The 27,427-nt window shown below is 45.2% G+C and overlaps 4 protein-coding genes across 9 annotated transcripts in view; 3 read left to right on the top strand and 1 right to left on the bottom strand.

Moving 5' to 3' along the window:
• KIF13A (kinesin family member 13A) overlaps nucleotides 1-5,416 on the top strand; it is a 101,373-nt gene extending 95,957 nt beyond the window's left edge. For all 5 annotated transcript variants that reach the window (XM_021553332.4, XM_021553325.4, XM_021553345.4 and 2 more), the window contains 2 exons: nucleotides 2,211-3,309; nucleotides 4,134-5,416. In XM_021553332.4, coding sequence (XP_021409007.1) covers nucleotides 2,211-3,309; nucleotides 4,134-4,420 — 1,386 coding nt within the window. In that variant the 3' untranslated portion in view covers nucleotides 4,421-5,416. The remainder of the gene's footprint in view (nucleotides 1-2,210; nucleotides 3,310-4,133) is intronic.
• Nucleotides 5,417-8,654: 3,238 nt separating this feature from the next.
• SIRT5 (sirtuin 5) lies at nucleotides 8,655-17,643 on the top strand. Of its 2 annotated transcripts, none has more exons than XM_077785634.2 (9): nucleotides 8,655-8,698; nucleotides 9,020-9,152; nucleotides 11,210-11,343; nucleotides 12,816-13,041; nucleotides 14,439-14,526; nucleotides 14,910-14,963; nucleotides 15,792-15,915; nucleotides 16,994-17,109; nucleotides 17,432-17,643. In XM_077785634.2, the coding sequence occupies exons 2-9, from the start codon at nucleotides 9,044-9,046 to the stop codon at nucleotides 17,505-17,507; spliced, it is 927 nt and encodes a 308-aa protein (XP_077641760.1). In that variant the 5' UTR covers nucleotides 8,655-8,698; nucleotides 9,020-9,043; the 3' UTR covers nucleotides 17,508-17,643. The 2 variants fall into 2 exon arrangements, with proteins under 2 accessions (XP_077641760.1, XP_021409028.1); XM_021553353.3 differs by having other exon boundaries at nucleotides 8,655-8,786.
• Nucleotides 17,644-17,742: 99 nt separating this feature from the next.
• Nucleotides 17,743-21,945, top strand: NOL7 (nucleolar protein 7). The gene is made up of 8 exons (XM_021553300.4): nucleotides 17,743-17,927; nucleotides 18,380-18,440; nucleotides 18,528-18,610; nucleotides 18,795-18,826; nucleotides 19,735-19,822; nucleotides 20,432-20,553; nucleotides 20,634-20,711; nucleotides 21,488-21,945. Exons 1-8 carry the CDS (start codon nucleotides 17,755-17,757, stop codon nucleotides 21,559-21,561), a joined length of 711 nt encoding a protein of 236 aa, XP_021408975.2. The 5' UTR covers nucleotides 17,743-17,754; the 3' UTR covers nucleotides 21,562-21,945.
• A 309-nt stretch (nucleotides 21,946-22,254) lies between these two features.
• The window catches only part of RANBP9 (RAN binding protein 9), a 38,530-nt gene continuing 33,357 nt past the window's right edge, over nucleotides 22,255-27,427 (bottom strand). Inside the window, exons 11-14 of the mRNA XM_021553482.4 lie at nucleotides 26,553-26,674; nucleotides 24,334-24,485; nucleotides 23,554-23,665; nucleotides 22,255-23,194 (exon numbers count right to left, since the gene is read on the bottom strand). Coding sequence (XP_021409157.1) covers nucleotides 23,064-23,194; nucleotides 23,554-23,665; nucleotides 24,334-24,485; nucleotides 26,553-26,674 — 517 coding nt within the window. The 3' untranslated portion in view covers nucleotides 22,255-23,063. The remainder of the gene's footprint in view (nucleotides 23,195-23,553; nucleotides 23,666-24,333; nucleotides 24,486-26,552; nucleotides 26,675-27,427) is intronic.

Here is a 27,427-nt window from a genome sequence, read left to right as displayed (position 1 = left end):
AAGCAGTAAGCAGAATGATTGAGAAAACATCCCTCAGAGATGAGCAACTGGTATCCTGCAATATGCAAAAAAGATGCTTTGCTTAAGGCTTTAGTGCTTGGAAGGATATTCATAGTCTCAATAAAGGAAGTATTATTTTTTTTCTTCCAAAGGTAATGTGGATTTCAGATGTAAGTAGCAAGATTTTCAACAGTATAAATAATACGCAGTAGTCTTACATGACATTTCATAACACTATTGCTCCTCTTCAGAGAAATAAATAATTGCAAATTAAAGCCTTCATGCAGATTCTGTATGAGAAATAACTCTGAAAGAGTGCTGTGAAAATTAGAAAGCAAAGGATACCGAGACTTTACGTGAGCAGATATTAATAATCTGAAATGTGGTTGGATTTGTCAGATATACTTAGACAAATAGAAATGTCCTCTTCAGATATTGATCGCTAATATTATTGAAAATATTGAATAATCTTAAAAGTCTATCCTGCATGGGTAATACTGAATTATATTTCCTATGAGTTTGCTATGAGTTTGAACATGGTAAGAATGGACATGAGACCTTGTTACAGATAAGGGCTGTCTGACAAATGGGGAGAGGCTGGAATACCTGGAGCTGTTCAGCCTTAAGGAGACCAGTCACAGGGGCATTTTATCAATATATAAAAACACCTGATGGGCCAAGGCAGAGTCTTTTCAGCAGTGTCCAGTGATAGGACATGAGGCAAATCAAAACACATGAGATTCCATATGACCACAAGATAGAACAAGAATACACTTTTTCTGCTGTGAGGGAAATGAGTTGTGCAGAAAGGTTGTAGAGATCTCAAAACTCACCCAATTGGACACTGTCTTGGACAACCTGCTCTGGGTGACCCAGCTTGAGCAGAGGGGAGATTGGGCTAATTGGCCTCAAGAGGTGCCTTCCAATCCAAACAATTCTGTGATTATTCTGACATGGGCAAACTGAGGAAATCTTATACAAAGTTATTTTGAGCAGTCTTGGCTATTTTGAAGTGAGGAAATATTTTCAAGAGGATGTTTAAACTGATGTGTTGGTATTCTCTGGTCATCTGGTTAACTGTTCTGCTTTTCCTTTTACATTGGTGAATCACAGCAGGTGTCTGAAAATATCCAGGTGCTTCAGATATCACACAGGATCTGCCTTGATCAGAATTTGAAATCTGTGATGCAGATAAAGGAACTGAGAAATAATGGGGGCTACAGTTTCTTTAAAGGACTTCAGCAGTTTTCATTTTTCCTAAAATAAAATTATTTCTAATAGACATTTCCTGTAAACTAACAATTTTTACTATATATGTATGAGTATACATATACCTATGTTTATACCTGCATATCTATGTGTAAATGAAGACACAGATGTATATAAAAAAGGAAGTACTTAAAAAAGCATTCATGTGGAGTCCTGCCTGCAATATTTTATCTTGGAGGAGCAGCCCTACCATGTTGACAGAGTCCTTCTCAGATTCATCTTTACAGACTGAAGTTCTCAGCTTCAGATGGAGTCTGTGAAAGCCACATCTGTGGTCTGGTCAGGGTGGATCCCCACACATCACCAAGGAGAAAATCAGGGAGGCATCTCCAAATTCTATTAGGGTGATTAGTGTCACCTATTTCCCTCCAAACACAAACACGTGTGCATAGAAATGCTTCCTTGAAGATCTGCTGTAATATTTTATCTTTTTGCTTGTATATTCAAACATCCTGAACATGTTCACCTGGGGTAAGCAAAATTATTTAGCCTTGCTGATATCAGGTTAATAGAAAATCCCACTGTGCAAGGTTGTTAATCATCCCAAAGTTTTTAATAACCTGTATTGCAGCAGGGACTTCTTAAGGCCTTTACCCTTCATATTTGTGTTTATCTTGTTAGGTAGTGAATTAACCCTATAAAATACCTTCAGTGTGTTTAATTAGTCTAAATCATGGGGAAAAAAGTTTGTGTATCAAAATAATAATTTTCAATATAAAATATTGGTTTATATTTCCTGAACTATTTAGAATTTATTTTCTAAAAATTGAGTAGCTCAGTGTAGATAGGATACATTTCCAGCAGCTCTTTTCAATGAGAATAAAGAATATTAAAGGTATATATTTCTCTATGCTCAGAAAGATAAAATCAAGGATGGTTAGTTTATTTTGGAAACCTCACTGTCACAGGTTCCTAATCCTAATTCCTCTTCTCATTTGCAGGACTCTGAGGAGGAAGACAATGAGTTGGAGGCCATTAATAAGAAACTGATAAGTCCACAAAATTTTCAAAATTTCCGCCCTTACGTACCGGAGGAGTTTGCTGACTTCAGTATTTACAATGCTAGCCTAGAGAACAGGGAGTGGTTTTCCTCTAAATCAGACTTCATGAGCTCACGTGTTCTTGAGAAAGAGGTGTCCCGCAGTCCTACCACTAGCAGCATCACTAGTGGCTACTTTTCCCACAGTGCCTCTAATGCCACCCTGTCTGACATGCTTGTTCACTGTAGTGATAGTACAGACCAGCTAGCCAGTCACTCCAAGGAGCTGGACTCTAGTGATCCCTCGGGATCATCCCTTGAACATGATTTAAAATCTTCTTTGAACAAGGAATGTCGAGAATCAGAAAAGGAGTTATCAAGAGAGAAGTTACCTGTGGTACCACTGAAAGGAAACAGTGCCTTAACAGAGCAAGTACCACTGTCATTCAGTGCCGCTGACAGAGACTCTCAGCAGCTACCCAGAGCTGGATCCCTCTCAGCTCTAAGTTCCTTGGATGGCAAAAACACCATCGAATTTTCAGCATGCGAGGTGACAGTTGAGCACACGATGGACGTTCTGGAAGATCACTCCTTCACTGAATTCATGGGTGTTGAAGATGGGAAGGACTTTGACCATTCAGCAGCTCCACAGTTGTGTTCCCTTCTGTCCTCTAATGGAGCGAGCGCCTCGGAGTCACCCCGAGGCCCTGGCAAGGGTCAGAGCCCATGCACAGGCCAGCAGAGCTCTGCAGCAACACCAGCTGACGGCTGGCTTGCGGATGCTGTGGAAAGCCCTTTTTGTTCTGGACTGGTGAAAGACCCTTCAGACCCTGAGACTTATCCCGATGCTTCCATGGACGATTTTATTATGAAGGACCATTTGGATGGTTCTGATTGTGAAGAAGGTGCTTCTGCAGATCAAGCCCACATCTTGCCAAGCTGGGTGGCTGTGGGCGAGCAAGTCTGTGTTGGAAGTAATAAAATGGGCACAGTGAGATACGTTGGAACGGTGGATTTTTCAGCTGGAATATGGGTTGGAGTTGAGCTCAATGTTCAGCTGGGTAAGACTAAATGTGTTCTGGGTTATCTATGCAGCTAGTATGACCAATTTTTAAAGTCATAGTACAAACATTACTTCCAGTTCAGTCATGGGAAGTACCTCCAGTTTCAGGAAGCTTGGTATCTGATACACCCAAATCACAGCTTTCTGGTTGTAGAGATGCTCTGATCCATTTTTAATTGTCTAAAAGCTCTGCTTTTGCATGTTGTGGTAGTTCCCTGTTGGTACCCATCTGTTTTTACAGATCAGAGAAACAATGTTTTTTTAATAAGTGTGCACACATTCATGAACAGTACTAGCAGTGTGCATCACTTGTCAGATAGGTTTGCTGTCAGTGACTTTTAGAGATCTATTGTTTTCCACTGGGGAAAGATGAATTCCAGAACACAGGCTTTCTGTTACTTCATTTCAGAGGGGTCAGAAAAAGTCAGTGCTCTGCAAGTGTTAACAAACTTCTACAGAAATGGTTCAGGTCATTTAAAAATATGTTTTTAGTAGTTTAACAGGTAATATCACTTATTTGTCTCCAGCTAAATTTTGAGCTTTGCAAGCAAAGTTTATTTTGCAAAATGAACACATGCTTGGCTTTTTAAACTATTAGTTAACAAAGCAATATTTTAGAAAATCATCTTTTTGGTCACATTTTAAGCCTTCCTTTCCAAGTTTTGTTCTCCCTAGTGTATGGTAAGCATCTGGCTCTGTCACTCAGCAGGAGCAATCTTGACTATTTGACAGAAAATGAAAGCTATTCACACTTCATCGCCTCAATTGTATGTGTTAATGGCAGCACCAGCATTTAATCCTGTGCATTTCTTTCCATTGAAGGGAAGCACGATGGAATTGTGAAAGGCAGAGAGTACTTCCACTGCAAACCACGACACGGTGTTTTCGTTCGTCCCGGGCGCCTCAGCAAAGCACCAGCTCCCGCAAGGAAATGGAGTAGCACTTCCCGTTCTCAGGCACCTTCCAGTTCAGAGAAACGGAAGAGTTCTGTGCTTCAAGGCTCATCAGCCACTCCCAAGACAGGAGGAGACGTCCTCTGCCATTCAGGAGATGCAGCAGCTTCTGCTTTTTCTAGGAAACAGGAAAACAGGAAATCTTGGATTAACTAAACCACAGTATTTTTGCACTTACTACACGCGTCACTGTGTAGAAAACTTTATGGATTTTTGAAGCTATTGTACATTTTAACCTGTCCATATGGAATGTGTATTCTCTAGAGTCCTTGACTTAATTCTCTAATTTTTTATAAATAATATATATATTATATATATATATGAATGTGTATCTATAGATTGTCTGCCAGTAGGCAGATATGGCTGCACACTAAAACACAGTTAAAGCTGATTGTAGATAACTGAGGTACTGGACTATTTGTTACACAACAACTTGGGAGATATATTTTAAACAACAAAAGATATTTTATTGAGGAAAAAACAGGATGTGAATCCATTTTGGAAAAAAGACCCAACCGCTGTTCTTAATTACCAAAGAACTTGTTTTAGACTGACATATTTGCTGTTTATATCTTTCTATTGTAAATGTTTTAACTGGTAACTTGGTGCCATATTCCTTTCAGTCACTGGGCACCATGCAGCCTTCCATGTTTAAGCACACTGAAATATCCAACTGCTTCATATGTTTTGTCTTCCTTGAGGCCTGCCACTGTGCTGACTTGGCATTGGAATGACTGATGATGCCTGAAGCTATGAGTCTGGCATTTCACATGTTAGCAAAAGCCAGCTGGGCAGTTTGACTGCAGAAACAGTATTACTCCAAGGGTGTGAGAGGACAACATTCTGGGTTTTTTAGGGGTTTTAGTTTTTTTGGGTGCGGGGTGGGGAGAAATGGGAAATAAAGAAGCAGTAAATGGATCATGACTGCAGACTTTGCACTTGTTACTTGCTGGTTTATTATCAAGATGAAATAGAACCTGCTAAAGTAATTTTAATCTGTAAAGTTTATTTTAATAATGGAAATGATGGAGGGATTTATGTCTGGTGCTTATGAATTCCTAAGAAGGTTGTTCCACATGTAGATACTGTAGATGCCTGTACAAGTGTTCTGGATATTTGTAAAGCAACATGGTAAAAAATGAGTGAAGTGAATGGCCTGCTGTATCTTTTCTTTGTTCCTTAGCAAGTGAATGATTGAGATACCTGGGACCTTACTGAAAAGCTGCTGTTCTTTGATTGTTGTGTACAATAAGCGGACTCTCGTATTTTACTATTTACTGTAAAGACCTGTAATTTATATATTGCCATACTGTATTTAATTGGTGCAGACCTGTTGTGTGTTAGAATACAGACTGTTTACTTGGGATTTAAAAAAAATGTGTTACTTGTGTTCGGTACAATTAGGCTTAATGCTCAAAGAGGGAGCTGTTTCTAGCTGGTGCTGCTCAGATGCAAAGGACTTGGTAAAAATGCTGAAGGCTAGTGATGTTGGAGTGGAAGACTAGAGGGTATGAACCTCTCTTACCACTGAGCCTCAGAGAAGAGCAGCCCCTTTGAATACACATTCCTCACCTTCTGCTTTCCCTGTCCTTCCCAGGAGAGGGAGCAGAGGTGGAGAACTCCTGCCAGAGAACAGAATCCCGATGGTCAAGGGGAGATGGGACAAGTTCTTGGAAGACAGATAAGAGAGGATCATTGCTAAATATATAAAGGCCCCAGCCGCTGGCATCTGGGAGGGCAATGTGCTGGAGGAGGCAGTGAAAGGAGGGGCTGTGAAGTTCAGTGTACTTGCCCTTGCCATGGCTTTTGTCCCTTCTAAGACAGGATTCTTAAGTGTTAATTGATTTTGAAATGTGTATCTTTGCAGAACAGTTCATGCTTCTGGTGTCCACCTTGAGTTGCTCTCACTGCATTAATGACACTGCTGCTGAAGGAAAACTACTGTAATAGAAAAAGATTTTATGCAGAATTATTTTATTGGGCACAGATGATTGTGGAATACTGCCAGGTATCAATGGCAAACATGCCAGCATCTTGAAGTTAAGTTTAGATGTCACTTTAATATTTTTATAAACATTTTAGGAAATCTACTTACACATTGGCATTAAAATATTTTTCCAGGATCAGTACAAACAATTTGGAAAATCAGTGTGGCCATTTTCTTACGGCACACATTCAGTAGTTACACCAGGTTAGCAAATCAGCCAGCATCATCTGGGCTATTCATTGTTTCAGGCTTTGGAAACACTGGGATAATTGTGCTCTTGGAGTAGGCATTCTGTATATGCCAAAGAGACGAAAGCAAGCCAGCCTTGTGTCCTTCTGTACCCATTTCACAAAAACTATGCCATGGTGAATTCTGGTTTTATTAAAAAACCTGTACTTTTGCAAACCTTGCAAGTGAACATGCCCTGACCTGGGTTGATGTAAAATTAGGAGCACAGCTGACAGGTGCAACAATGTGATAGGAAGATGAAAGCTCTTTGGTTGATGTGCTCCTCAAAATTCTAGTACAGAAACAGAATCTTTTTTTTTTTTTTTGTTAGCGATGTTAGACTAGGATTCTGCTGGTTTGAACTTTGGATTCAAAGTGGAAGAAAATTGTGGTGATAGTGCAACTGCAAATTGCTTTTTTTTTTTAAGATTAAGTAGCAGCTAAAATACACTGCCTAATAAGCACAGTGTAGCTTATTAGACAGTCTGTACAGTGTACAATCTGTAGCAAGATGTCAATTAAAAAAAAAAAAAACAAAACACCAATTATGATAATGAATAACGTTATGCACAGCCAATCCCTCATTCAACAAATCTGCCATCCTGTTTTCCCAGTCTGCACAGAATTAATGGATTTTGACATCAGGGTCGTTAGAATGCTAAGTAAGATCACGCTGGCTTTCAGCTTGTTTTCTGAGTTTATGACGCGCTGTTTTTCCGAGCACGCTTACTTTCCTGGAGACACGGAGGGCTCGGGGAGCAGCTGTGACAGCCCACCAAGCACCAGCACAAGCGTTTAGTCAGCAGCGCTCGCTGTCAGCATTCCCCCACCAAAGGCTTCCCTCGAGTTTGCAGCTGGAGGCAGAGTACGAAGCGCCGGTCCTCTGTAAACAGCACGGAGTGCCGTGGAGCAGTGTAACGGGGGGTGTCGGCTGCCAGCCCCTGGGAGCAGCAGGGCTGTTCCTGCCCTGCGCTCGGGCGAGCTCGCTCAGGTAACTCGCCCTGTGCCGGCGGCAGTGGGGAACCGGAGCTGCCCCCGGCGCTGGACAGCCGGCAGACTCGAAAGAGCTCGGGGCTTGCTTTCAGCCTTTCCCCTCTCTGGGTACGTGTTTTGGGGGCCTCTTCATCTGCTTAGCTGGTCATTTACGGAATCCAAAGGGAAGGGAAAATGTGGCAAAACCTCTGTCTGAAAAGGACCGCAATGATTAAGGTTGTTGGGGAAGGGTGGGGAGGAGGCGGCTGGATGAGAGCAGGCGCTGCCTTCTTTATGCACCAAAACATGCTAAAAACAGTGTTTCCTCATTAAAAAATAAATAAATAAACTGTGTGCTGTCCAAATGCAGCGGAGTTCTCATGCGTGAACTGCGAACGGCCACGGGCGGACCGCAGAGAGGAATGACGCTGGAAAGCCACCCAGCTTCCCTGACCTATTTGCGTCTCATTCCAGCTGATACGCTCCGGCAAGGCGCAGGGACAGCGCAACGCCGGGGAGCGACACGCGGCTGCCTCCAGTGCATCCATCCACCATCCCGTAACGCCGCGGCCTTTCCCCCAGGAGTGCGGGCGGGACGTGCGGCGCCGCAGGCCCGGGGCGAGGCGCCGCCCGGGGCGGGGCGCGGCGGGCTGGCGTGAGGCGGGCGGAGCCGCGAGTGAGGCCCGCGGCCCCGCCTCCCCTCACGGCGGCCCCGCCTCCCCTCACGGCGGCCCCGCCTCCCCTCACGGCGGCCCCGCCTCCCCTCACGGCGGCCCCGCCTCCCCTCACGGCGGCCCCGCCTCCCCTCACGGCAGTCCCGCCTCCCCTCACGGAGGTCCCGCTTTCCCCTCACGGCGGCCCCGCCTCCCCTCACAGCGGTCCCGCTTTCCCCTCACGGCGGCCCCGCCTCCCCTCACAGCGGCCCCGCCTCCCCTCACGGCGGTCTCGCTTTCCCCTCACGGCGGCCCCGCCTCCCCTCACGGCAATCCCGCCTCCCCGCACGGAGGTCCCGCCTCCCGCACGGCAGTCCCGCCTCCCCGCACGGAGGTCCCGCTTTCCCCTCACGGCGGCCCCGCCTCCCCTCACGGCAGTCCCGCCTCCTCTCACGGCGGTCCCGCTTTCCCCTCACGGCAGTCCCGCCTCCCCGCACGGAGGTCCCGCCTCCCGCACGGCGGCCCCGCCCGCCCTTGCTGCCCCTTCGCCCTTCTGCGGGCCGGCAGCGGCACGTAGGCTCGCCGCCCCCGCGGGTCCGTCCCTCGCCTTTCCCCTTTCTCTTACCATGCCGGCGGGTCCTGGGAGCCGCCTCGGGTTAGCAGCGCAGCTCGGGAGCGTGGCGTAAGTTGAACGTCGGCCGAAAGCCCCGCTGTGGAGCGGGGCTGATGTGCCCCGTTCTGAGCAAAAGCGGTGACCCCGGCCCCAGGGTCCGGGCTGGGGGATGGCTCCGTGTTCTGCAGGTGCAGGAGGAATTCCGTGTTCGCAGCTGGTTCTCCAAGGAGAGCCCCTCACGGGGAGCTGGCAGAAATGCGCACCCTGCCTGGGCCGCTGACGTTTGATTTATTTCTCCCCAGGTGAAACACTTCCGAGGGATCCCGATGTGTCTGTTCCAGTCTGCCGCTAGAAGGCTGGTTCCCCAAGTGCGTTGTGGACTTAAGGCCTCGTCTTCAAAGAAGTTTGGCTTGGAAATGGCCCGTCCTAGTTCAAGTAAGGCGTGTATTTGTTTGCTTTAGCACCCCGGACAGCTTTTTAAGGTGGATTTGAAGTGCTAGAAGGTGTTGTGTGCTAGGTGAAATCCATGGCTTAATTAAAAATGTTTAAAACAGTTGAGGTTGCTTTATTTGTCTCCCAGACTAGTAAAATTACCTTTCTACGACTGTATTCTGTATAGTTCCATAAACTGTTACAGTCATCATGGTTACAACATAAACACCTTTTTAATGTTTATAATTTATGCACATAAGTATGCAGTGGTTAATTGCATTTCCCTTTCATAATGCTAATGAGTAATAAAACTAATTCCTCATTTCTTTGTACAAGAATGGGCCTTGAGTATTTGTGACAGTTCAGGAGCTGGGTAACCCCAGGAGCCCTGTTCAGACTGGGAGTTAAGGCTGACCTCTTTTCACCTGTTTGGGGGTGTTTTGGTTTTGTTTTTCAATTTGACAATGTGCCTTAACTTGAAAACTGCACACAGGTACAACAGCTACTCCCTAATGTCAGGTGGTCAAGGCAAACTTGCTTTTTCTGCTGCCTTGAGCATCAGGATTTGGCTGCTGCCAGACACCTGTCTGGGAGGGCTTTTGGCCTGAGCTTTACACATCAAGGGCTTGTGAGGTTTGGTTTGCAGCAGCAGGTGGGGCATCAGAATAGGAGTGTTCTCTGCCCAGTCCAGGGGCTCTGTACTGTGGGTCTTTGGGACCTCTCCAATGGCTCTTTCTCCCTACAGGAACTTACCTGTCTTTGGGTGGGCTTTTGTGTGTATAGGGGGCAGGGGGTAGTTTTGATTTCTATCTGAAAGACCACCTAGTAAATTGTGAGGATTAGGGTTGTGGCGAGCAGCTCAAAGCTGGAGGCTGCCCACTCATGGGACACCATAGGGAATCCATACTGAGGTCACTGTTGTTAAACACCTTCATTAATGATCTGGACAATAGATTGGAGTGTATCCTGGGCAAGTTTCCACATAATATGAAGCTGGGAGGAGTGGCTGGTACTCGGAGGGTCCTGCCCCTGGGAAGAAATAGACCCAGGACAGGCTTGGGTGACCAGCTGGGCAGGAATGTCCCTGGGGATCTGGTGGGCACCACGTTGGCCTTAAGCCAGTGATGAGCCCTTGTGGCAATGATGGCTCCAGGGCAATGCATAAAAACACTCCATGGTGTTTGTCTGCTGTGAGGTGGCCAAACAATGGATTGAATTGTGCAGGAAGGTTATGGAGTCTCTGTCCGTGTCCATACCAAAAGCCACCCCACAGAACACTGTCCAGAGCAGTCTGCTCTGGCTGACCCTGCTTAAGGAGAGGGGGTTGAACAAGACAATCTCCAGAGGTCCATTCCCACCTCAGCCATTTATTTTGTGATTCTAACCTGTGTTGCTTTAAAATTCATATCTGAGGTAAACTGCAAAATATATTTTTCTTGTCTGTCTGCAGCTAACCTGTTCCTCTTTAATTTTGTCTTGACTCGCATAAAAAGGCAAAGGAAATTTTCAATCTTTTTCCCAAACTACCATGCAGGGGAAAGTGGTGGGAATAACACATTAAAAAATATAAAATACAGTTGCAAATCTAGAAAACAGAAAAAATGCCTCAAAAGAAAGCACATTTTCCCAAATTACCTTAATTTTGAAGGTGATACTTCATGGAGAAAAAAAACAAACAAAAACAACAACAAAACAAATGTATTTTTTTTTATCTCAAGATTTTAGTAACAATTGGGAAGCAAACTCTTCCTGGGTGGTGGTGCCAACAGTTGTTATTGGGGTAGCATCTAATGTGGGGTTTTAATTAAAGACTCTGCCTTTCCAGTATTGACTATAATAATGTTTAGCACATCCTGCCCTACTGAGCCTGCTCAGACACATATTTTGAGAATCTCCAGAAACTGCCCTTTAAATTACAACATAGAGAAGTTCAGGAACCAACTGTTATTCCAAAATTAAAGTCATGGGAGGTGTGTATGGAAGTGTGAGTGTGGCCTCTTAGGTGAGAGTGTGAGCGCCTGAACAGCTCCTTGTTTTCTCGTTTCCCTGCCCTGGCACAGACATGGCTGATTTCCGAGAGGTGTTTGCCAAAGCCAAGCACATCGCCATCATCACCGGAGCCGGGGTCAGTGCCGAGAGCGGTGTCCCCACCTTCAGAGGGGCTGGAGGCTTCTGGAGAAAGTGGCAAGCCCAGGTAGGTACTGGTGGCCCATGCCTCTAGGGCCACCTCTGTGTCCGTCACACAGGTGAGCATGGAGGGTCAGGAACAGGTGGAGGAAGAGGGTGGATATTGTCCCATCCAGTGCAGCAAGGACAGAGCTCTCCCTACAGCTGCCCCTGCAGCTCTTCTCTGTGCTCTTGGGGATCTGCTTCTGTCCTTCAGTTTATCAGCTGCTTGGGAAAAACAACATTCTAGCAGGCAGCTCTGGGTCTTTAAACCATCCTTGTTTTCCTGCAGTTCAGCTTTTTGCTCATCTTTTGACACCCTCACTGTTTTCCTACTGTGTGGGGCCTTTCCTGTTTTAAACTCTTTAGCATTTAAAACAAACCAAAATACCAAAGGAAGAACTGACAAAAGAGACTGGCTGTTTTCTTTTAATTTTGGTGTCTCAGAACACCCTTTAAAAATGCTTTAGGACTTGCTTTATTTTAGGGCAGGTTCTTTAATTCTCCCACAGGCTGTCTCTCTTGCTGTCATGATCTTGCCAGCACTGAGAGCCACAGGGGTGGGAGAGGAGGTGGGAGCAGGCACTGGGACTACAGCTGAAGGCACCAACAATGTGAGCTCTGTGGGGGCTTCATGACTCTCATCCTGCTGGTGCTGCAGGTGTTTCAGCAGCTGTTCTGCTGTCACTACCTGCTACCCCAAATGCTGCAATCACACCTGCTTTCTTTGTGGTTTTTAATTACAGCATTCCTGAAAGATCCTGATGTAGCTAAAAAAGTGTCAGAGACATTAATTTTTGAAACTGGTTTGAATCTAAAGATGAGTTTTTTGCTTTCAAGTGATCATCAATTCAAATAAAGCATGTGTGTGTTTAAATGTTTGGTCCTGCTGCATCAGAAACGTGCATTTAGTTTCTGTGTCAGCAGAATTGTGCACTGAGTTACTGGACTGAGCTGCACCTCGTTTTTGAGAAAGAGAAGGCAAAATTAAAGTTAGTGTGAAAAGCAGGTTCAATTTTACCTGCATACAGAATACAAGATGTTAGACTTTGGTTTTGACAATGGATATAATTTGGCTTGTGTTAACACTTAAATTAAAGCAGAAAAGAAATTCCTAGCAAAGGAAATATATTCACATGATGCTGTGTTTTGTGGCTGCTGTGGAAAAGAGAGTTGTGGGTGTGCATTGGAGTATCTCATCTTGCTTTGTGCTAAGCTCCTAATAGTTTGGTAGGTCAGCACAGAGTATGGTTGGAGTGTAGTGTAAACCCACATACCACACTATTTCTGTAAGTTATTTGCTCTTTTGGTCTGACACTTTAACGTGTCACCCTTGTAAGGGCTGTGGACAATATTCTTATCAACTGCACGTGGTTATAGGTAATCTGCTTTTGATGACCTTGTGATGCAGGCAGCAGTATAAATGGCAGAAATCCAGCAGGCTTCAGCTGGGGAAGGGATTCTTCTTTCGTTGTAGGACGACTGTTATGTCTTTTGCAGGAGCTGGCTACTCCAGGGGCTTTTGCACGAAACCCTTCCCGTGTGTGGGAATTCTACCACTACCGGCGGGAAGTGATGCTGAGCAAACATCCCAATCCAGCCCACATTGCCATTGCAGAGTGTGAGAAGCGTCTCAGCAAGCAAGGAAGGAGTGTTGTGGTCATCACTCAGAACATTGATGAGCTGCACAGGAAGGCAGGCACCAAGCAGCTCTTAGAAATCCACGGTAAGAGTTGGGTCACGTCTGCCATAGGCCAGGAAACCTGGGGTGGGGAGTGGGAAGAAGGGAAAGGGAGATAAATACAAAGAGAAAAGAATTTTGTCTTATAATTACAATAACTTGCATAAAGTTATTTGCAATAACACCCTGTTCTCTTCTAGAAGTTGTTTCAGGTACTTCATATCTTCTCTTTGTTCCTTACCTTTAGGATCACAGAATCTCATCTTTCTGTTTTTAATGTATTCTGACAGTACACAGGAACTGGTTCTCCCTTTTTGCTTGCAGTTTTCCACCGATCTGCTTGAATGCATGTGGCTGTCACACCTGGGTGATTTCACTTAGAAAAGGGGAAAAAAATCCCCAGTAATTCCACTGTGTGGTAGTGGTGGTGTCAGACTGCCACCAACAAAGGGTGTATTGGAAGCCTGGCTTCATCAGCCCTGGTGCTTCTCCTCTGTCCTGCTCTGTCCTGTCCTCACTTGTGCAGTCCTTGGCTACAGGAGGACAAAGGGACTGGAAACAATTGAGATTCCCTTACCTTTCTTTCCTGCAGCCAATGGCCCTCCCCTTCTCTTCCCTGTAGTCAGTGGCATTCCTTACTCCCACAAAGTGCCAGAAGAGCACATGCAGATGCAGCACCTGGGCATCAGTGGGGGTTTGGGATCTGAGGAGATGTACAGGTATGGAGAGAAAGAGGGTCTGGAAGCTCTTCTCCATCCTTGGAGGTGACTCCACTCATTTCTCCACTCCTCAGGCCCTGCCACAGGGTGGAAGTCTCCCAGGACAAAGATCCATCCTGGTCCTCCAGCACTATGATGCTTTTTAACTCGAGTATCACTAAAGGTGTAAATGGAGTTTCCCACCACCACTTCCATGCTTTGGGCACAGGAATCCTGAAACCTGCACAAGCTGTTTTGCAGTTGTGGACCAAATGATGAAGCCTTGGCAACAGTTTAATTTTGGTTATTTGCATTCCTTACAAAATGGACACAATTTTTAGCTCTTGGCTATATTGCCTATCTTGATGGCACGTTAGTAATGCTACAAAAGTTTTGGGAGAGGAGTTTCGCATCAAACAAAAAAGGTGTTGACCAGCGTATTTTGTTTTAAGAAATTGTTTCTGATGTAAGAGGAAAACCAATAAACAGAAATCATCCCCCTCAGTGATATTTTAAATTATGATTTTCCTGCAAAATATGTTACGGGACTGTGTATTACTCATGTCCTGAGGCAGAACAAGGTGACATAGTGGAACTTTGCTGTTGCATTCCTTTTTTAAGTTACCCACAAGGTGCAGCCTTCAAGGTTTGTAAATAAAAGCTGCCCAGGATAAACACAACCACTTGCCTGCACAGCCACACCTCAGAGCTTCATCCCTGATGTTTCCTCTTTGTGTGTTACAGGTAGTTTATTTAAAACTCGGTGCACCAGCTGTGGAAACGTGGCTGCGAATTACAAGAGCCCAATCTGCCCCGCATTGGCTGGGAAGGGGTAATCCATTCTTTCTTTTGCCATTAAAAAAGGAAGTGAGCAGGGAGATGGGCCAGGCATATACACAAAGAATTTTTAGGATTTTTTTTCCTTTTACATTTTACCAGACCATTAGATAGTTACATAAATAATTGTTGTGCCTTTGGCAGTCTTGGCCAGCTTATTACAGTTGCTCAGCTCCAGGATAATTCTGGACAAATTCCTGCTTGCCTTGTGTATGGTATTTTAGGATTGTAGTAGGTGTTAAAGTTGGCTGAAGTTGCAGATTCTTTGGAGGGTGTGCTTTAGAGATTATGAAGGCTTTTAGAGAATGTTAAATTTTTTATTAATACGTAAAATACCTTTTGTACAGCTGGACATGTCCTTGCATTTTGTAACTACAGGGCTCCAGATCCTGACACAGAAGATGCTGCAATTCCAGTTGAAGACCTTCCTCAGTATGTATGGACCACTTTGTTGGGCTGTTACCTCTTCATGCTTTGTGCATCTCAAAGCTTCATGTTACTATTCACGTTGTTTTGGAAGGACATTCCACAAAGGAGACAAAAAACTCTGGAACTCTGTCCCAGGAAACTGAGTCTAAAGTTACTGGGGCATCAGACAAGGACCGTGTAGAAGTTACCACGGTGCTAAAGGCATCGCATGTTTGTGTACTTGTGCACCAAGATGAAACATGCCCAAATTCCTGGGGTTTGTAAGTGAAGTAGTAGGAGAATTGCAGCAAGAGAATGAGTGCTACAGCATAAATGTTTTGTTACTTTGCAGGTGCCACCCACTGTTAGTCTGGGATACTGTGCTGGGCTCCCCTCACAGCCACAATGCTTTTTTACGCTGCCTGAAGCTTTGCCTTAGCTAGTTGCAGATGGAAAAAAACACATTTTTTATCCAATTTCTAAGGAAAAAGAGGCTAACGTGATGCTTCTGTCTTTTGGTTCATTTTCTCCTTAAAACCCTGTCAACCAGTTTGTTAAAGGGGGCCAAGTGTTAACTTTCATGCATTTTAGGAGCTGAGTAAGGGGAAGACACAATTAAGTATCTGCACTGAACACCTGTTTAGCAACCCCTTCCTTGGGATCATGCAGCACATGTGTACTTCCAGCACATGTGTAGCATGGAATGAGCTGTCTTCTGTCCAGCACATGGTAGAGGAGGGTGCAGGGAGGGCTGTGAAGGAGGATGATGGCAGGTAGGACCTGCCCAGGCGAGAATGAGAACTGCTTTGGCGCTCTGCAGCCTGACGCTGTCCCGTTGTGGTGTCTGAGCAGGTGTGAAGAGGATGGCTGCAATGGGCTCCTGCGGCCCCACGTTGTGTGGTTTGGTGAAGCCCTGGATCCCGGTGTGCTCACGGAGGTGGAGAAGGAGCTGGATATTTGTGACCTCTGCTTGGTCGTGAGTGGCTCTTTCCTTACCTGTCCTCTGAACCGGCAGGGAGACCACGCTAAGGACGTGGCAACTCCTGGGTAAAGCAGACGCAGCTGTGCTTCCCTGAGGGAACTAAAAGCCCCAAAATGACTCTCTGGTGTCCAGTGCAAAACATTAAAAGACCTTTCAGCTTGAAAATGTACACAGACTACTCAGAAGTCAAGAGGTACACAGGGGTTAGACATTAGACAATGTTGTTTGGCTGTTGAATTTCACTCCCCCTCTGCTCTGCCCTGGTGAGATCCCACCTGGAATACTGTGGACAGTCCTGGAATACTGTGGACAGTTCCCCAGCATAAGGACTTGGAACTGTTAGAGCAGATCCAGAGGAGAGCCACAAAGTTGACAAGGGTACTGGAGTAGGTTGCCCAGAGAAGCTGTGGGTGCCCCATCCCTGGAAGTGTTCAAGGCCAGGTTGGATGGAGCTCTAAGCAACCTGGGCTAGTGGAAAGTGTCCCTGCCCATGGCAGATGAGTTGGAACAAGAGGATCCTTAAGGTCTTTTCCAATCCAAGCCATTCTATCGTTCTAATTTCTCAAAAGTAAAAAATACAATTACTTTGATGCTCAGTTTGAAAAAGAAGTTAAAATGTGCTGCTTTTTTGCAGGGTGGTTTACATTCTGTGTAGGTTCCAGATCCCTAACCAAAACACTTGCTTAGACTGTTGTCTTCCATTTACAGGATGATCTCAAGTAACAGAAGGAACATTTTGTTGGGTTTTTATTTTTCCTTGAAGACAGTGTGCCATTTTGTTTCTGGGATTTTTTTTTTTCCATCTACAGTTACAAATGGGTTTCTTTGGGCTGCATCAAGAGAATCAATTTCTGATTGCTATGCTAAGTTAAATAGCTACATCTGCAGTGACACTCATCAGATACTGATTTGGTTTCATTTCTGTAGGGATCTCCCAGGCTTCAGTATTGTATTCACTGTGTATTCAGGGCACTTGGAGTTGTGAGAAGGGCCCTCACCCCGGGGCTGGGTTGCTTTGTTCTGTGTGAGTGCTGTCCTGCTGCGCCTGTGACTTGTGTCCCGTTGCCCGCAGGTCGGGACCTCGTCCGTGGTGTATCCTGCGGCCATGTTCGCCCCGCAGGTCTCGGCCAGAGGAGTCCCAGTCGCGGAGTTCAACACGGAACCCACTCCTGCCACCAACAGGTTCAGGTAACGCTGCTCAGGCCACAGCCTTCAGTCCCGCCTTTCTGCCCTGCTTTGGTCCAGTCAAGTAGTTACCCCCCCCAGCGGTTACGAAATAGTAAGTTTCTGTTAATAAGGAAGAAAAGAGGATTCTTCTTCCATGGTGGAATTGTCACTGAAGACACGAACCGTATTGTTTAAAGGGCGAGGTTGAAGTCTGTCCCTACGCCCCACAAGGCCTAGACCCCTCTCCCAACCTCCTCCTCCTCTTTCCTCCCTCTCTCCCGTCTCTCTGCCAGACTCGCCAGGTAAAGCAGAGGGATGCCCTAAACCTGCCGCTTCCTTCCAGGTTCCACTTCCCGGGCCCCTGCGGGACCACGCTGCCGCCGGCGCTGGCGCGACACGAGACGGAGATCATCTCCTGAGCCCTGGGATCACCTCCTGAGCCCTGGATCACCTCCTGAGCCCTGGGATCACCTCCGGGGCGGCCTGGGCCGGCGGGGCGCAGGGCGGGGCGCAGGGCCGGAGCCGGGCAATAAAGGCGCGGCGGGGCCACCCGGGTGTGCTGTGTCTGTGCCGCATCCCGCGGGGCGGGGCGGGAGGCAGGACGCGCGTCTCGGTTCCCCGGCGGAAGGCGGGAGCGGTTCCGGGGCGGGCGGCGCGGCGGCGGCCATGGTGCGCCGGCGGAGAGCGAAGGCGGCGGCCGCGGGCCAGCGCAGGGCTCCCGCCGCGCTCCCCAGCCCGGCCTCCTCCTCGGAGGACGAGGCCCCGGAGGAGGTGCCCTTCGGCGTGGCCAGAGAGGCGGCCGCGGCCGAGCGGAAGCTCGTGGGGGAGGCGGCCCGGAGGTGCGGACACGCCGGGGCCTCCTGCTCCTGAACGGCGGCTTTCACACCAGCGCTTCCCTCCTCTTCCCCCCTTCGCTTAGCCCCACTCATCTCCCCTTTCACTCTTCTTACCGCCCCTTTAACTCCTCGCTTACATCTCTAAACTCCCCTCCATCTCTCTTACCCTCCTAGTTACCTTTTTATTCCCGTTCACGCTTCTTGCCCCCTCTTATCCTCCCCTTTTCCCTGCTTATTTCCCCTTGTTAGCCTCCTTTTTTCCCCCTTGTTTCCCTTCTTACCTCACCACTCTTCTTATGCCTTCTCCGCCCCTTCTCCCTCCTTATCCCGCCCGTAACTCCTTCCCCTCCTCACTGCCTCTGCCCCTCCAAGCCCTGGTTCACCCCCTTTACCCCCGCCCGTAATCTCCCCTGTTTCCCCATGGAATGCTGACGGTGGCTCCCGCCTCCCCGCAGGCACCGGGAGCTGCTGAAGGAGAAGCGGCGGCGGCACCAGGAGCTGTTCGCGGAGCAGAAGGTACCGCGCTCCCTCGCCGGGCTCCGGCCGGCCCCGGGGGGTGTGCCGGCCGTGTCCGAGCCCGCCTGACTCCCCTGTCCCCCACAGAAGCACAGGCTGCTGCCCGAGGCCGTGCTGCAGGAGCTGCAGGAACTGCAAGAGCTACAGGAGCTGCAGGATGTGTCCACACGGTGAGGGGACCAGGGGAAGCGGGGGTGGGTGTTAGGATCCCCCTCTCCGTATCTCCCACCCATGGGGCAGCCCCTTCTGGTCCTGGCTTGGGAGGCTGGACTGGAAATGGGGGTTTTGTGGCTTTGAGCGAAGGCGGGGAGTGTGAATTGATGAGTAACCCGTTGCCTTCCCTTTGCTCCCCAGGCCCGCTGAGCAGGCTGCGGCAGATGACCCAGGTACGTTACAGCTCCCTTTGCTAATGAGGCACATCTTACACTTCAGGAGCTCATTCCTGTCCCGGAGCTCTGGTGAAGAGAGCTTCTCGAGGTCTTAAACATGAATGCACAGGACAGATTGTCTTTTCCCGAGGAAAAGAAATATCTGAGGAAAAATACAAAGATTCAATCTAATTCTTAAACCTTTTACAGAAGTCACTTACTGTGCAGTAACTTCAGTTAAATAACCTGAAGTGTTTAAGGAAATCACAGGCAGGTGTTACATCAGAAGAAGCAAGGATTCCCAAAGGTGGATTAATATTTTGCCTTTTTTTTAAGTAATAAAAGCTATTCCTGGGTAGCATTGTTAACTTTCCTCTATACTTTACATATCAAACTAAAGTTTAATAGCATACTTAGAATACTAAGTAACTTTTTTCAAACTCAGAATTACAAAATCAAGAGTCTAGAGTGTGTGCTGGTTTTGCTTCATCTATACTTCAAAGTACTTCAGAAAAAATACTTTGTTAAAACAGTTCTCTCATCCAAACCTCATAAGTTGCTGTATGGTGTAACTGCTACTTTTTCTTGCTTTTATTTAAAAAGGATCTGTTGTGTTGACATAACAAAGAGATGGGCTGAGAATGAAGCAAGACTAAAGCCAGAGCTGGATTTCCCTTTATGGGTTACCCATAGCTGCTATGTTGCATTGATTTTTTTGTCCAGTGATGAATCCCATTTTGTTGATGCCAAGGAAAGCTGGCTAGCAGTACTTTGTTCCACTGAGCGTATTTCTTTCCCTCCCTCTTACAGCTGTTCTTCCTGGCACTTCTGAAAAATGCTGCTTGATTTAAGTCCTGTTCCTGTTTCACTGACTGGTTTTGATTGATTGGTAACATTTGGGAAATTTTGTTTGCAAATTACTCTAGGTGAAGAACTTGAAGCTGGGGCTGTACAGCTGGAGCAAGGCCAGGCCAAAGTGCAGAAGAAGAAAGGCAAGAGGAGCAAGGGTGCCAGGTAGGAGGAGATGATTTTGCCTGGTGTGGGAAGGGGCATCACAGCAGCTGTTCTGTCACTGCATGGCTGTACCCTCTTCTGCACTTCATGTTCCTCTGTCCTTCATCTGACTGAATGTGTATTTATGTGCAAAAAGCACCTTTAATTATCTGGTTTAGCATACATACACGTATATATATGGTATAAATAATTTTTACATGTATGTAACTGCTGTGAGGTAGCTGGGCAGTTGTAAGCACAGCAGTAGACATTGTGTTGTGTGCTGCTACAGGTGGGGTGGTTGAGCACCAAATTCCTGCATTTCAGTCTATTTTTCTCTCTCCTCTTTATTTCTTTGTCACGGATGGCCCTAGAGAGTACTTGCTCTAGCTTCTGGTCGGATGAGCTCAGGGCACCCAAGGAAACTACTCAGGGCACACAAAGGCATATGACAACAGCTTGAGAGTATTGGTCCAGCTTTTTATTTTTTTAATACTGCCACAAAGCTCATCTGAGTATCAGAAACCATCACTGGCTGCTGCTGTGCTCAAGTAGCAAAGCTTGACAGTAGTGTCTGTTGTTCTGGATCCTGTAACCAGGCTACAGGGATTTGCATCTCTCTTTGACTAGGACAAAAGACAACTACGTGGCTGTGTGCTTGAAAGACCACAGTGTAACAGGCCTCCACCAGCAGCTAGCCAAAGACTTCCTAAATGCTCAGCTCTATGGGCCACACACCAACCGGGTACAGGGTAAGCGCTGCTGCTTGGGTGGGTCTGGATGCAGCCTTGTCTGGCTTGAACTTGGTTATTAACACCTGTCTCCATTTCAGCAAATGAATTTTTTTCCCTTGCCAACAAGAGAGCCTCAGTCAAAAAAGCTGCAGTTCAGTTTGTGGACAAGTCTTGGGGTGAGTATAGAAAGTCAGAGTAGGTACTATTTTCTGCATATGTGGCTAATAGTACACTTAAATAAAATCAGAGTTTCCATGCTAGAACATCCTGGCTTGTGATCCTCTTAACTCCAAGCACCTGGAGAGTAAGGGAAGGGCAGCAGAGCACTGCAGCCTCAGTGGGTGTCATGAGCACAACCCCAGGGATGGTGTATGAGATGCAAGTTGAAAAAAAAAAAATACCTCATTTTTTGTATGTTAAGAGACAGCTCTTGTCCTAGAGCAAGGGCTGCTCAGTGAAGTAAGTACTTCAGTAGCTGTTGTTTCAGCCTCCAGTCCCTGAGCTGTTGGAAGGCATTTCAAATACATCTCAGACTTAAAAACAGGGATGCCAAGATCCCAGAACTTCTGTATGAGTACAGGGAAATAGCATTCATTCCCCCTCATTTCCATAATGTATGGGGACAGTTGCACACCCACACAGTCTGTGAGGCTCAGGAACACCAGAAGGAAAAGTTATTGATCCTTAGCAAGCAGGGCCTGCTTTCCATCTGTGCTCCATCACTGAAAGCACCACTGTACACCCTCACACCCCCCTAAGGAGGCTGGTGCAAACTGGTACTCCTGGCCAGTGGAACGCACCTGGGGCACGTAAAATACCTTAGGAAATTTATCAGTGTTTGAGGAGGCTGTTTTGTTCTGTTTTGCTGCTGCAACAGCTAAGGGATTGCTGGTTCTCGAGCACATAGGCTAAGAAAAATGGTAACAGCTTTTTTTTTTTTTTTTTTTTTAAGGGCAAGATAAAAAGGAAAAAGCAGCAAGGTTTAAGAAACGTTGGCTGGCATCACAGATTAAAAATGGACTATGACAGCTTTTTCAGAAGATGCTGCTAAGGACTTTCAGTGGCAGTTCTCTCAACCCAACAGAGGTGTTTTTCCCCATTCACCATCACTTTGCTTTCAGCTGCAGCCAGCAGAAGGCACCAAGCTGTGCCTGATCAACTTCCCTGTTCTCTCCCTTTCAGAAGTTCTTGGGGAAGCCACAGAGCAGCCAGGCCAGTGTTGTAGAACAGCTGCTGCTAGTTCCAGGCTTGCTGAGCTGCCTCCGTGAGGCAATGCCTTTGCAGAGAATAAAGTGAGCAGTGTTGTACCTACTATTGTGGATGCTGCATTCCTTATACCAGGCAGTTATTCCTGCTGCTTCAGTGACTTGTGTCTGTAACAGCAGAATCATTAAATTGGCTCCCACAGCAGGACACGTCTCTCCAGCCTCATGATTACTTTCCCAGCAGTAAGGGATTTTCCCCATCTGCAGGAGTCCTGAGTAAGCTTCCTGAACCGTTAGCTAAACTCACTGTGTGGCAAGAACATGGCAAAGCCTTTCACTTGGACCAGCCCAGCTTCCATGGGGAAGTGGCAGCCCCAGCTCAAGGGGTGAGCCACTCTCCTCACAGGTCTCAAGAACCACTGTTCTAGGATGGAGCCCTAGAACAAGACAATGTAGCATACACGTATGTCCATGCTACTGTGGATGTAGACGTAAGTTTTTAATGGCTGGTTAATTATGATATCACTACATTTTATTGCAATATAGTACTATTTAAGCACTTTTAAAAATGCAAGGTGTACAAAGATTAAATTAAGACTGTAAATTGACTAAATATTTGGTTTTTATATAAATAGGTCATAACCACAACTGTGTTGACATGTAATACTGTTATAATACAACAGTTAAACTGGTGAGCCTACACAACAGAAGCTGTCTGTAGTTAAACAAGGAAACAAAGTTGAAAAGACCATGTTAAAACAAAAAACTACTAAGATCAACAGGTTGGGATTGTAAGTAGCAACAAACATATTCACTCAGCTCCTGAGTAATTCAAGTTTTACAGTACACATTAAAAAATATCATTTCTTCCCATCAACACTATATCCAAACCATTTGCATTTTGCAAATTACACTGATTGAACTATGTAACAATGGGGGTGGAGGTTGGCAAGTCATCCTGCTTGACGTTTACATCACCCACATGCTAATACATCCATGTTTTCTATTCTTCCGTCCCACCACAAGGTAGCAGGATTTTTGGTTTGTTTTGGACAATCGTTCAAAGGATTGGTACTTGTCAATTTGGATGTCTGACGATACCAGTAATATTTTCAACTCTTAGTTGACTAAGAGGTTTAAAAGATGGAAATCTCCTAACACTAAGTTAGAAATCATTTGCATCATGCTGTAAACTAGGAAGCAACATAAAGCGACAGACTTGTCCTTAGTACATAATTAAAATTCCAAATTCCAGTCAGCAGAGCTGGTCTACTTTCCATGTTGAATATGCCACAACACCTTTCAGACCTTCAAAATGCATAGCTAGTGTAGGTAATCTTCCACTGTGGCAAACGCGCAGGATCCAATTCCTGACCGGGCCATCAATCCTAGACACTGTGACGCCTGTCCCATGGCGAGGGCAAGCGGGGGTTGCTTTGGCAGATTGTGAGTCTCTGAAAAAGAATCACATTGGTAGTTACAATACCTGAATCATTTCATAAAAATACACTGAAAACTTGAAATTTAAACTACTTAAATCATTCATTTGCGAGTTTGCTCTTTGAGCAAGACATCTTACAAAGCAGGAGCAATGAAGTGACCTTGCACAGCATCATTATTGAACAGGTGATTTTACTCTGAACTATAACAGCAGACAAGTACCTGTTATTTTACATACCCTCCAAAACTATCCCTCTCTTTCCAGAAGAGTGTATCAAACACTGCTATCATTACAATGGAGCAGCAGGGCCACCTGTGTGGGACACAGGCGAGCCACCCTGAGTCCCTTGGGCAGCCAGCAGGCCACACTTACCTAGTATTGCACTATTCAGCACGGAGCACACTGGTTCTCTTTGTATGGGGTCAAGCTGATTTCCAACAGGGCTGCTCCAAGGATCAGAATATGCAAGCAAACTGAATGCATCCTGTGGGAAGGTGACTTTTATTACATCTACAGCTACAAGCTACTAGTGAAAAGAAGGGGTATTTTGTTCAAGTAATTTGATTCAGAATCACAAAGGTCACTGTCAGTGTCCATCAGTACAAAAAGAGAAAAAGAAATTGTGACAGAACTTGTTCCATTTAGTGTTTTTTCCCAAGTGCAAGGCAAAAGGTAGCATTATTTTACTAAGCGATGGGGTAAGACAAAACAGACTGAAAACTGCATGCAGTCTTTGGCAGGAGAATTCTTTTCCAGAGCAGTCAAATCAAGGCAAACTAATCCACATGCAGAGTACTACTGACAGCACATTTTGGGCATCTCTACCGATTTCCTTGCGGTTCATTTATCACTGACAGAAGATCAAAAAGACAAAACCAGAAATTCAAGAGGCCAAGTTAGATGGTCACAAATGAGAGAAAGAAAAGTGCTAAATTAATTTCTGTGTTTGACTGTAAAAGCACAAAAGTATCTTTCCTGAGCATGTGCTACACAGACAGAAGACAGTGCTATACCAAGCTGACCAGAGCATCTGCTCTGATACACGTGTAAAATGGCAGAAGTTAAAGCAGAACAGTATTCCAGCACAACATGCTGTGGGAAGTTCCTACTGGGCAGAACAGTTATTCACCTTTACATGAAGATTAAGCATACCTTGAGCATTTTCTTATTCACTGTGTTTTTGCCACATTCTCTTCTTAGCTGCTCGCTCATTGCTTGCAATTCTCTTCCAAAATGGATCATCCTTTCAATGGCTGCTTGGCTGCCACCACATAGCTGGCGTCTTAACTGACTTGAATCTACTTCTAAAGAAACGGTATCGTCATCATCACCACTGACAGAGCCCAGAGTAACAACCTATGGATCTACAGACTCTGCACTGATTCACTCAAACACAGCTGCCTGCCCAGAGAGAGCAGGTCAGCCACAGACCTGGCCCCACGTGCTCCAGTACCACACACTGGGGAACTGCTCTTAGGAACATGTGAGAGACCTGGTTAACTATGGCCAAGGCTGTCACAGCCTGTGTTTATTCACAAGGGGCAATTTTAAACTAATTCGAAACCAAGCCAGATTTTACCCTAACATTTTAAGGGAGTTTAAAAAACAACAATGAAAGCCCACAGAGTTCTAACTTTCTTCATTTTTGGCATTGCATTTCTACAGATGCACAAAATTTGGAACTGACAGAGGGTAAAAATATGCCGAAGTTCCTCAATAACCATGATGGAGTCTGCTGCATCATTTACACTGCTCCTACTCCTCGCAGAACACATTATCTTAATCCTTTGGTTATCTCAGGCTTCTTTTGTAATCAAGCAGGACACTACAACTGATTTCTTTACTGTTTCCTACAATATTCCCAGTACTAGTGATTTTAAAAGATATTGATACAGCTTATGAATAGTAAACCAACACTTGGCTTCTTTGAAAAATTTGCTTTTCTAAAATTTACACCTAAAGCACTGCATAAAGAAAAAGGCATCTATCCATTCCTTGTCTTTTTTCATCAATGGAATCAAGTTTTAAAATGAGCATTTTGATAGACTCTTCAGTTACAAATCCACTCTTTTTTCTGACTTTAACACTGCTATTAAGTGATGTATTTTTGGCTACTATTTCAAAAAAGGATTTTTAACTGGCCACTTTTTTTTTTTTCCTTAGATGTAAATGTATTACCTACTTAACCTTACATACACAGCACTAAGGAGAATAGATAAATATTTCAGAAAGTGAAAAACCACCAGACTCAACCTGGGGGCAAGGTGGGGGGGGGCTAAACAGTGTAGGTGAAGCACCCACCAATCTTCAAGTAGTGGCATTTGTCCCTAGCTCAGGCTAATCTGAGATGACTTTCCAAAGGCAGGAGACAACTACATTACAAAAAGCACAACTCTGTGCCCTCTGCAGCTGCTGCATGTCTGTCACAGCAAGTCTCTGCAGGAAAGCCTGCAAGGGAGCAAGGACCTGTTTTGGGTTTTCTGTCACAGATATAAAGTCTTGTTAGTATCCAGTTTCAGAGCATAATGCAGGGAAAATGGCCTAGCAACTTGCATTCCTCCTTACAGGGCTGTTACAGAACATTTGCTGTTCCACTGCATTTCCCAGCAAAGCTGCAGGATCAGCAGCAGCAGCACATGCCCCGGAACTGGGAAGTGCTCACAGACCTGTGCACGTGCTGCTGCATTCTGAAGGTCTCCAGTTTCACATTTCATTTAAACTACATATTAACTGACATCTGCTTAAATCCATTGTTTGAGTACCAATTCTGCAGCTGCACAAAGGGCAAGCAGAGGGGATTTAAATACTCATTTGTCACCAACATCAACAGGCATGACAAGCGTACAAAGCAAATGAAGTAAAACAAAGTTAATTTTTAGCTCATAACTATATAAATTGGTATATTTTTGGTGGAACACATGGGGAAAAAGTTCATTTTTCATTTTTATATTTCCCTAATAAAGCTCTTGAGCATTAAATATTAGGACTGTGCAATTCAATATAAAAGATTTAGAATTTCTACACTTACTGTGGAGGACAAAGATGCCATGAGAACCATGAACGGAAAGAGGAAAAATAATTTCCCAACTCAAACACAGGGTGCTACACAACTGGGTGTTTTTTCTCAAAGGTACTTCCTTAGAAATTAATGCTAATTTCAGTAGCCATGAGTCACCCATTTCCCCTGTTCTCACACTGATATTGGACCACCCAAATCAGTGGTTTTAAAATTTACATCAACAGCAAAACAAACAATCAAAAAATTAAGATTTGAGCTAGTAACCCTATTTTTCAACTTGGGAAGCATTGCAAGTAAAAACATAACCTTGTTGCCATCACTTAATAAAAATGTAAGAAATATCACTGCAGACCCATTTCTGTGTCACATTCTTCCATTTCGTGATCATGTTTAGAACTACCATTTAGGAAGCCATTGGATGAAGTCTCAGCAACCCCATTGGAGTAGTGATCTGTTTCCATGTCTACATCATTGCTGAAAAGAGAGTAGTAAATACAAGTTTTACTCATATCTAAGTACTTAGGTTATCTTTACAACTTCATCACACTACTTCCTCATCTTAGCTACTGAAAAGCTGCTGTTAAATATTACCAAGCTAGACCACAGTTTCTTTGATAGCAACTGGTGATACCAGAGCACCATGGAAAGTTTTAAGGTTGTCTCAGCATTAGTTTTCAGTAAAATACTATTTTCAGATGCTGAAAAATTAAACACGCCCCCCATTATTCAGGAGTAAGGAACATAACACTTTCTAAATACAGACCAAAAAGTTCTTACCTTGTTCATGTAACTGCATGTACACAGAGCTGAAGAAAATACATTGAGAAAATATACTATTCCCACTTTTTAATATAGTTAATATTTATACATAAAAGATACAGTTAAGTCAATATATATCCTACATGCAAAATACCATATTTAGGTAACAAATTATTTTGAAAAAATGCCTTTTCTCTTATTTACTGTATGGAATGACAGAGGAAAAACAAAAAAAGAAAACCCCAAAGCAAATGCTGAGTAAAGCAGAACACTGAAGAGACACTCAGTGGCAAATGTAAAGCATTCAGCTCCTCACAACCCTTTGCTTACAGCAATTCACAGAAGTGCTTTTAGAAAATGCCAGCATGGCTTTGGGGACTGAGCTTTGCTGACAACTGCATCCTGACCTGCTCTATTCCATCACAGAGAATAGCAACCTCTGTCAAGACCAAATAGATTCAATTTGGA

Source organism: Lonchura striata, chromosome 2 (assembly GCF_050655825.1).
Source record: "Lonchura striata isolate lonStrDom1 chromosome 2, ASM5065582v1, whole genome shotgun sequence".
In the NCBI taxonomy this organism is placed as follows: domain Eukaryota; kingdom Metazoa; phylum Chordata; class Aves; order Passeriformes; family Estrildidae; genus Lonchura; species Lonchura striata.
This window is presented reverse-complemented; position numbering and strand designations above follow the sequence as displayed.

What these genes read in the sequence shown, in the direction of transcription:
- NOL7 (XM_021553300.4), top strand. Translation starts at nt 17,755, where the DNA reads ATGGTGCGCCGGCGGAGAGCGAAGGCGGCGGCCGCGGGCCAGCGCAGG. An exon ending in GTGGGGGAGGCGGCCCGGAG is followed by an intron (nt 17,928 to 18,379) that starts GTGCGGACACGC and finishes GCCTCCCCGCAG; the next exon opens with GCACCGGGAGCTGCTGAAGG. An exon ending in GTTTGTGGACAAGTCTTGGG is followed by an intron (nt 20,712 to 21,487) that starts GTGAGTATAGAA and finishes TTTTTTTTTAAG; the next exon opens with GGCAAGATAAAAAGGAAAAA.
- SIRT5 (XM_077785634.2), top strand. Translation starts at nt 9,044, where the DNA reads ATGTGTCTGTTCCAGTCTGCCGCTAGAAGGCTGGTTCCCCAAGTGCGT. An exon ending in GGAGAAAGTGGCAAGCCCAG is followed by an intron (nt 11,344 to 12,815) that starts GTAGGTACTGGT and finishes TGTCTTTTGCAG; the next exon opens with GAGCTGGCTACTCCAGGGGC. An exon ending in CCCGCATTGGCTGGGAAGGG is followed by an intron (nt 14,527 to 14,909) that starts GTAATCCATTCT and finishes TTGTAACTACAG; the next exon opens with GGCTCCAGATCCTGACACAG.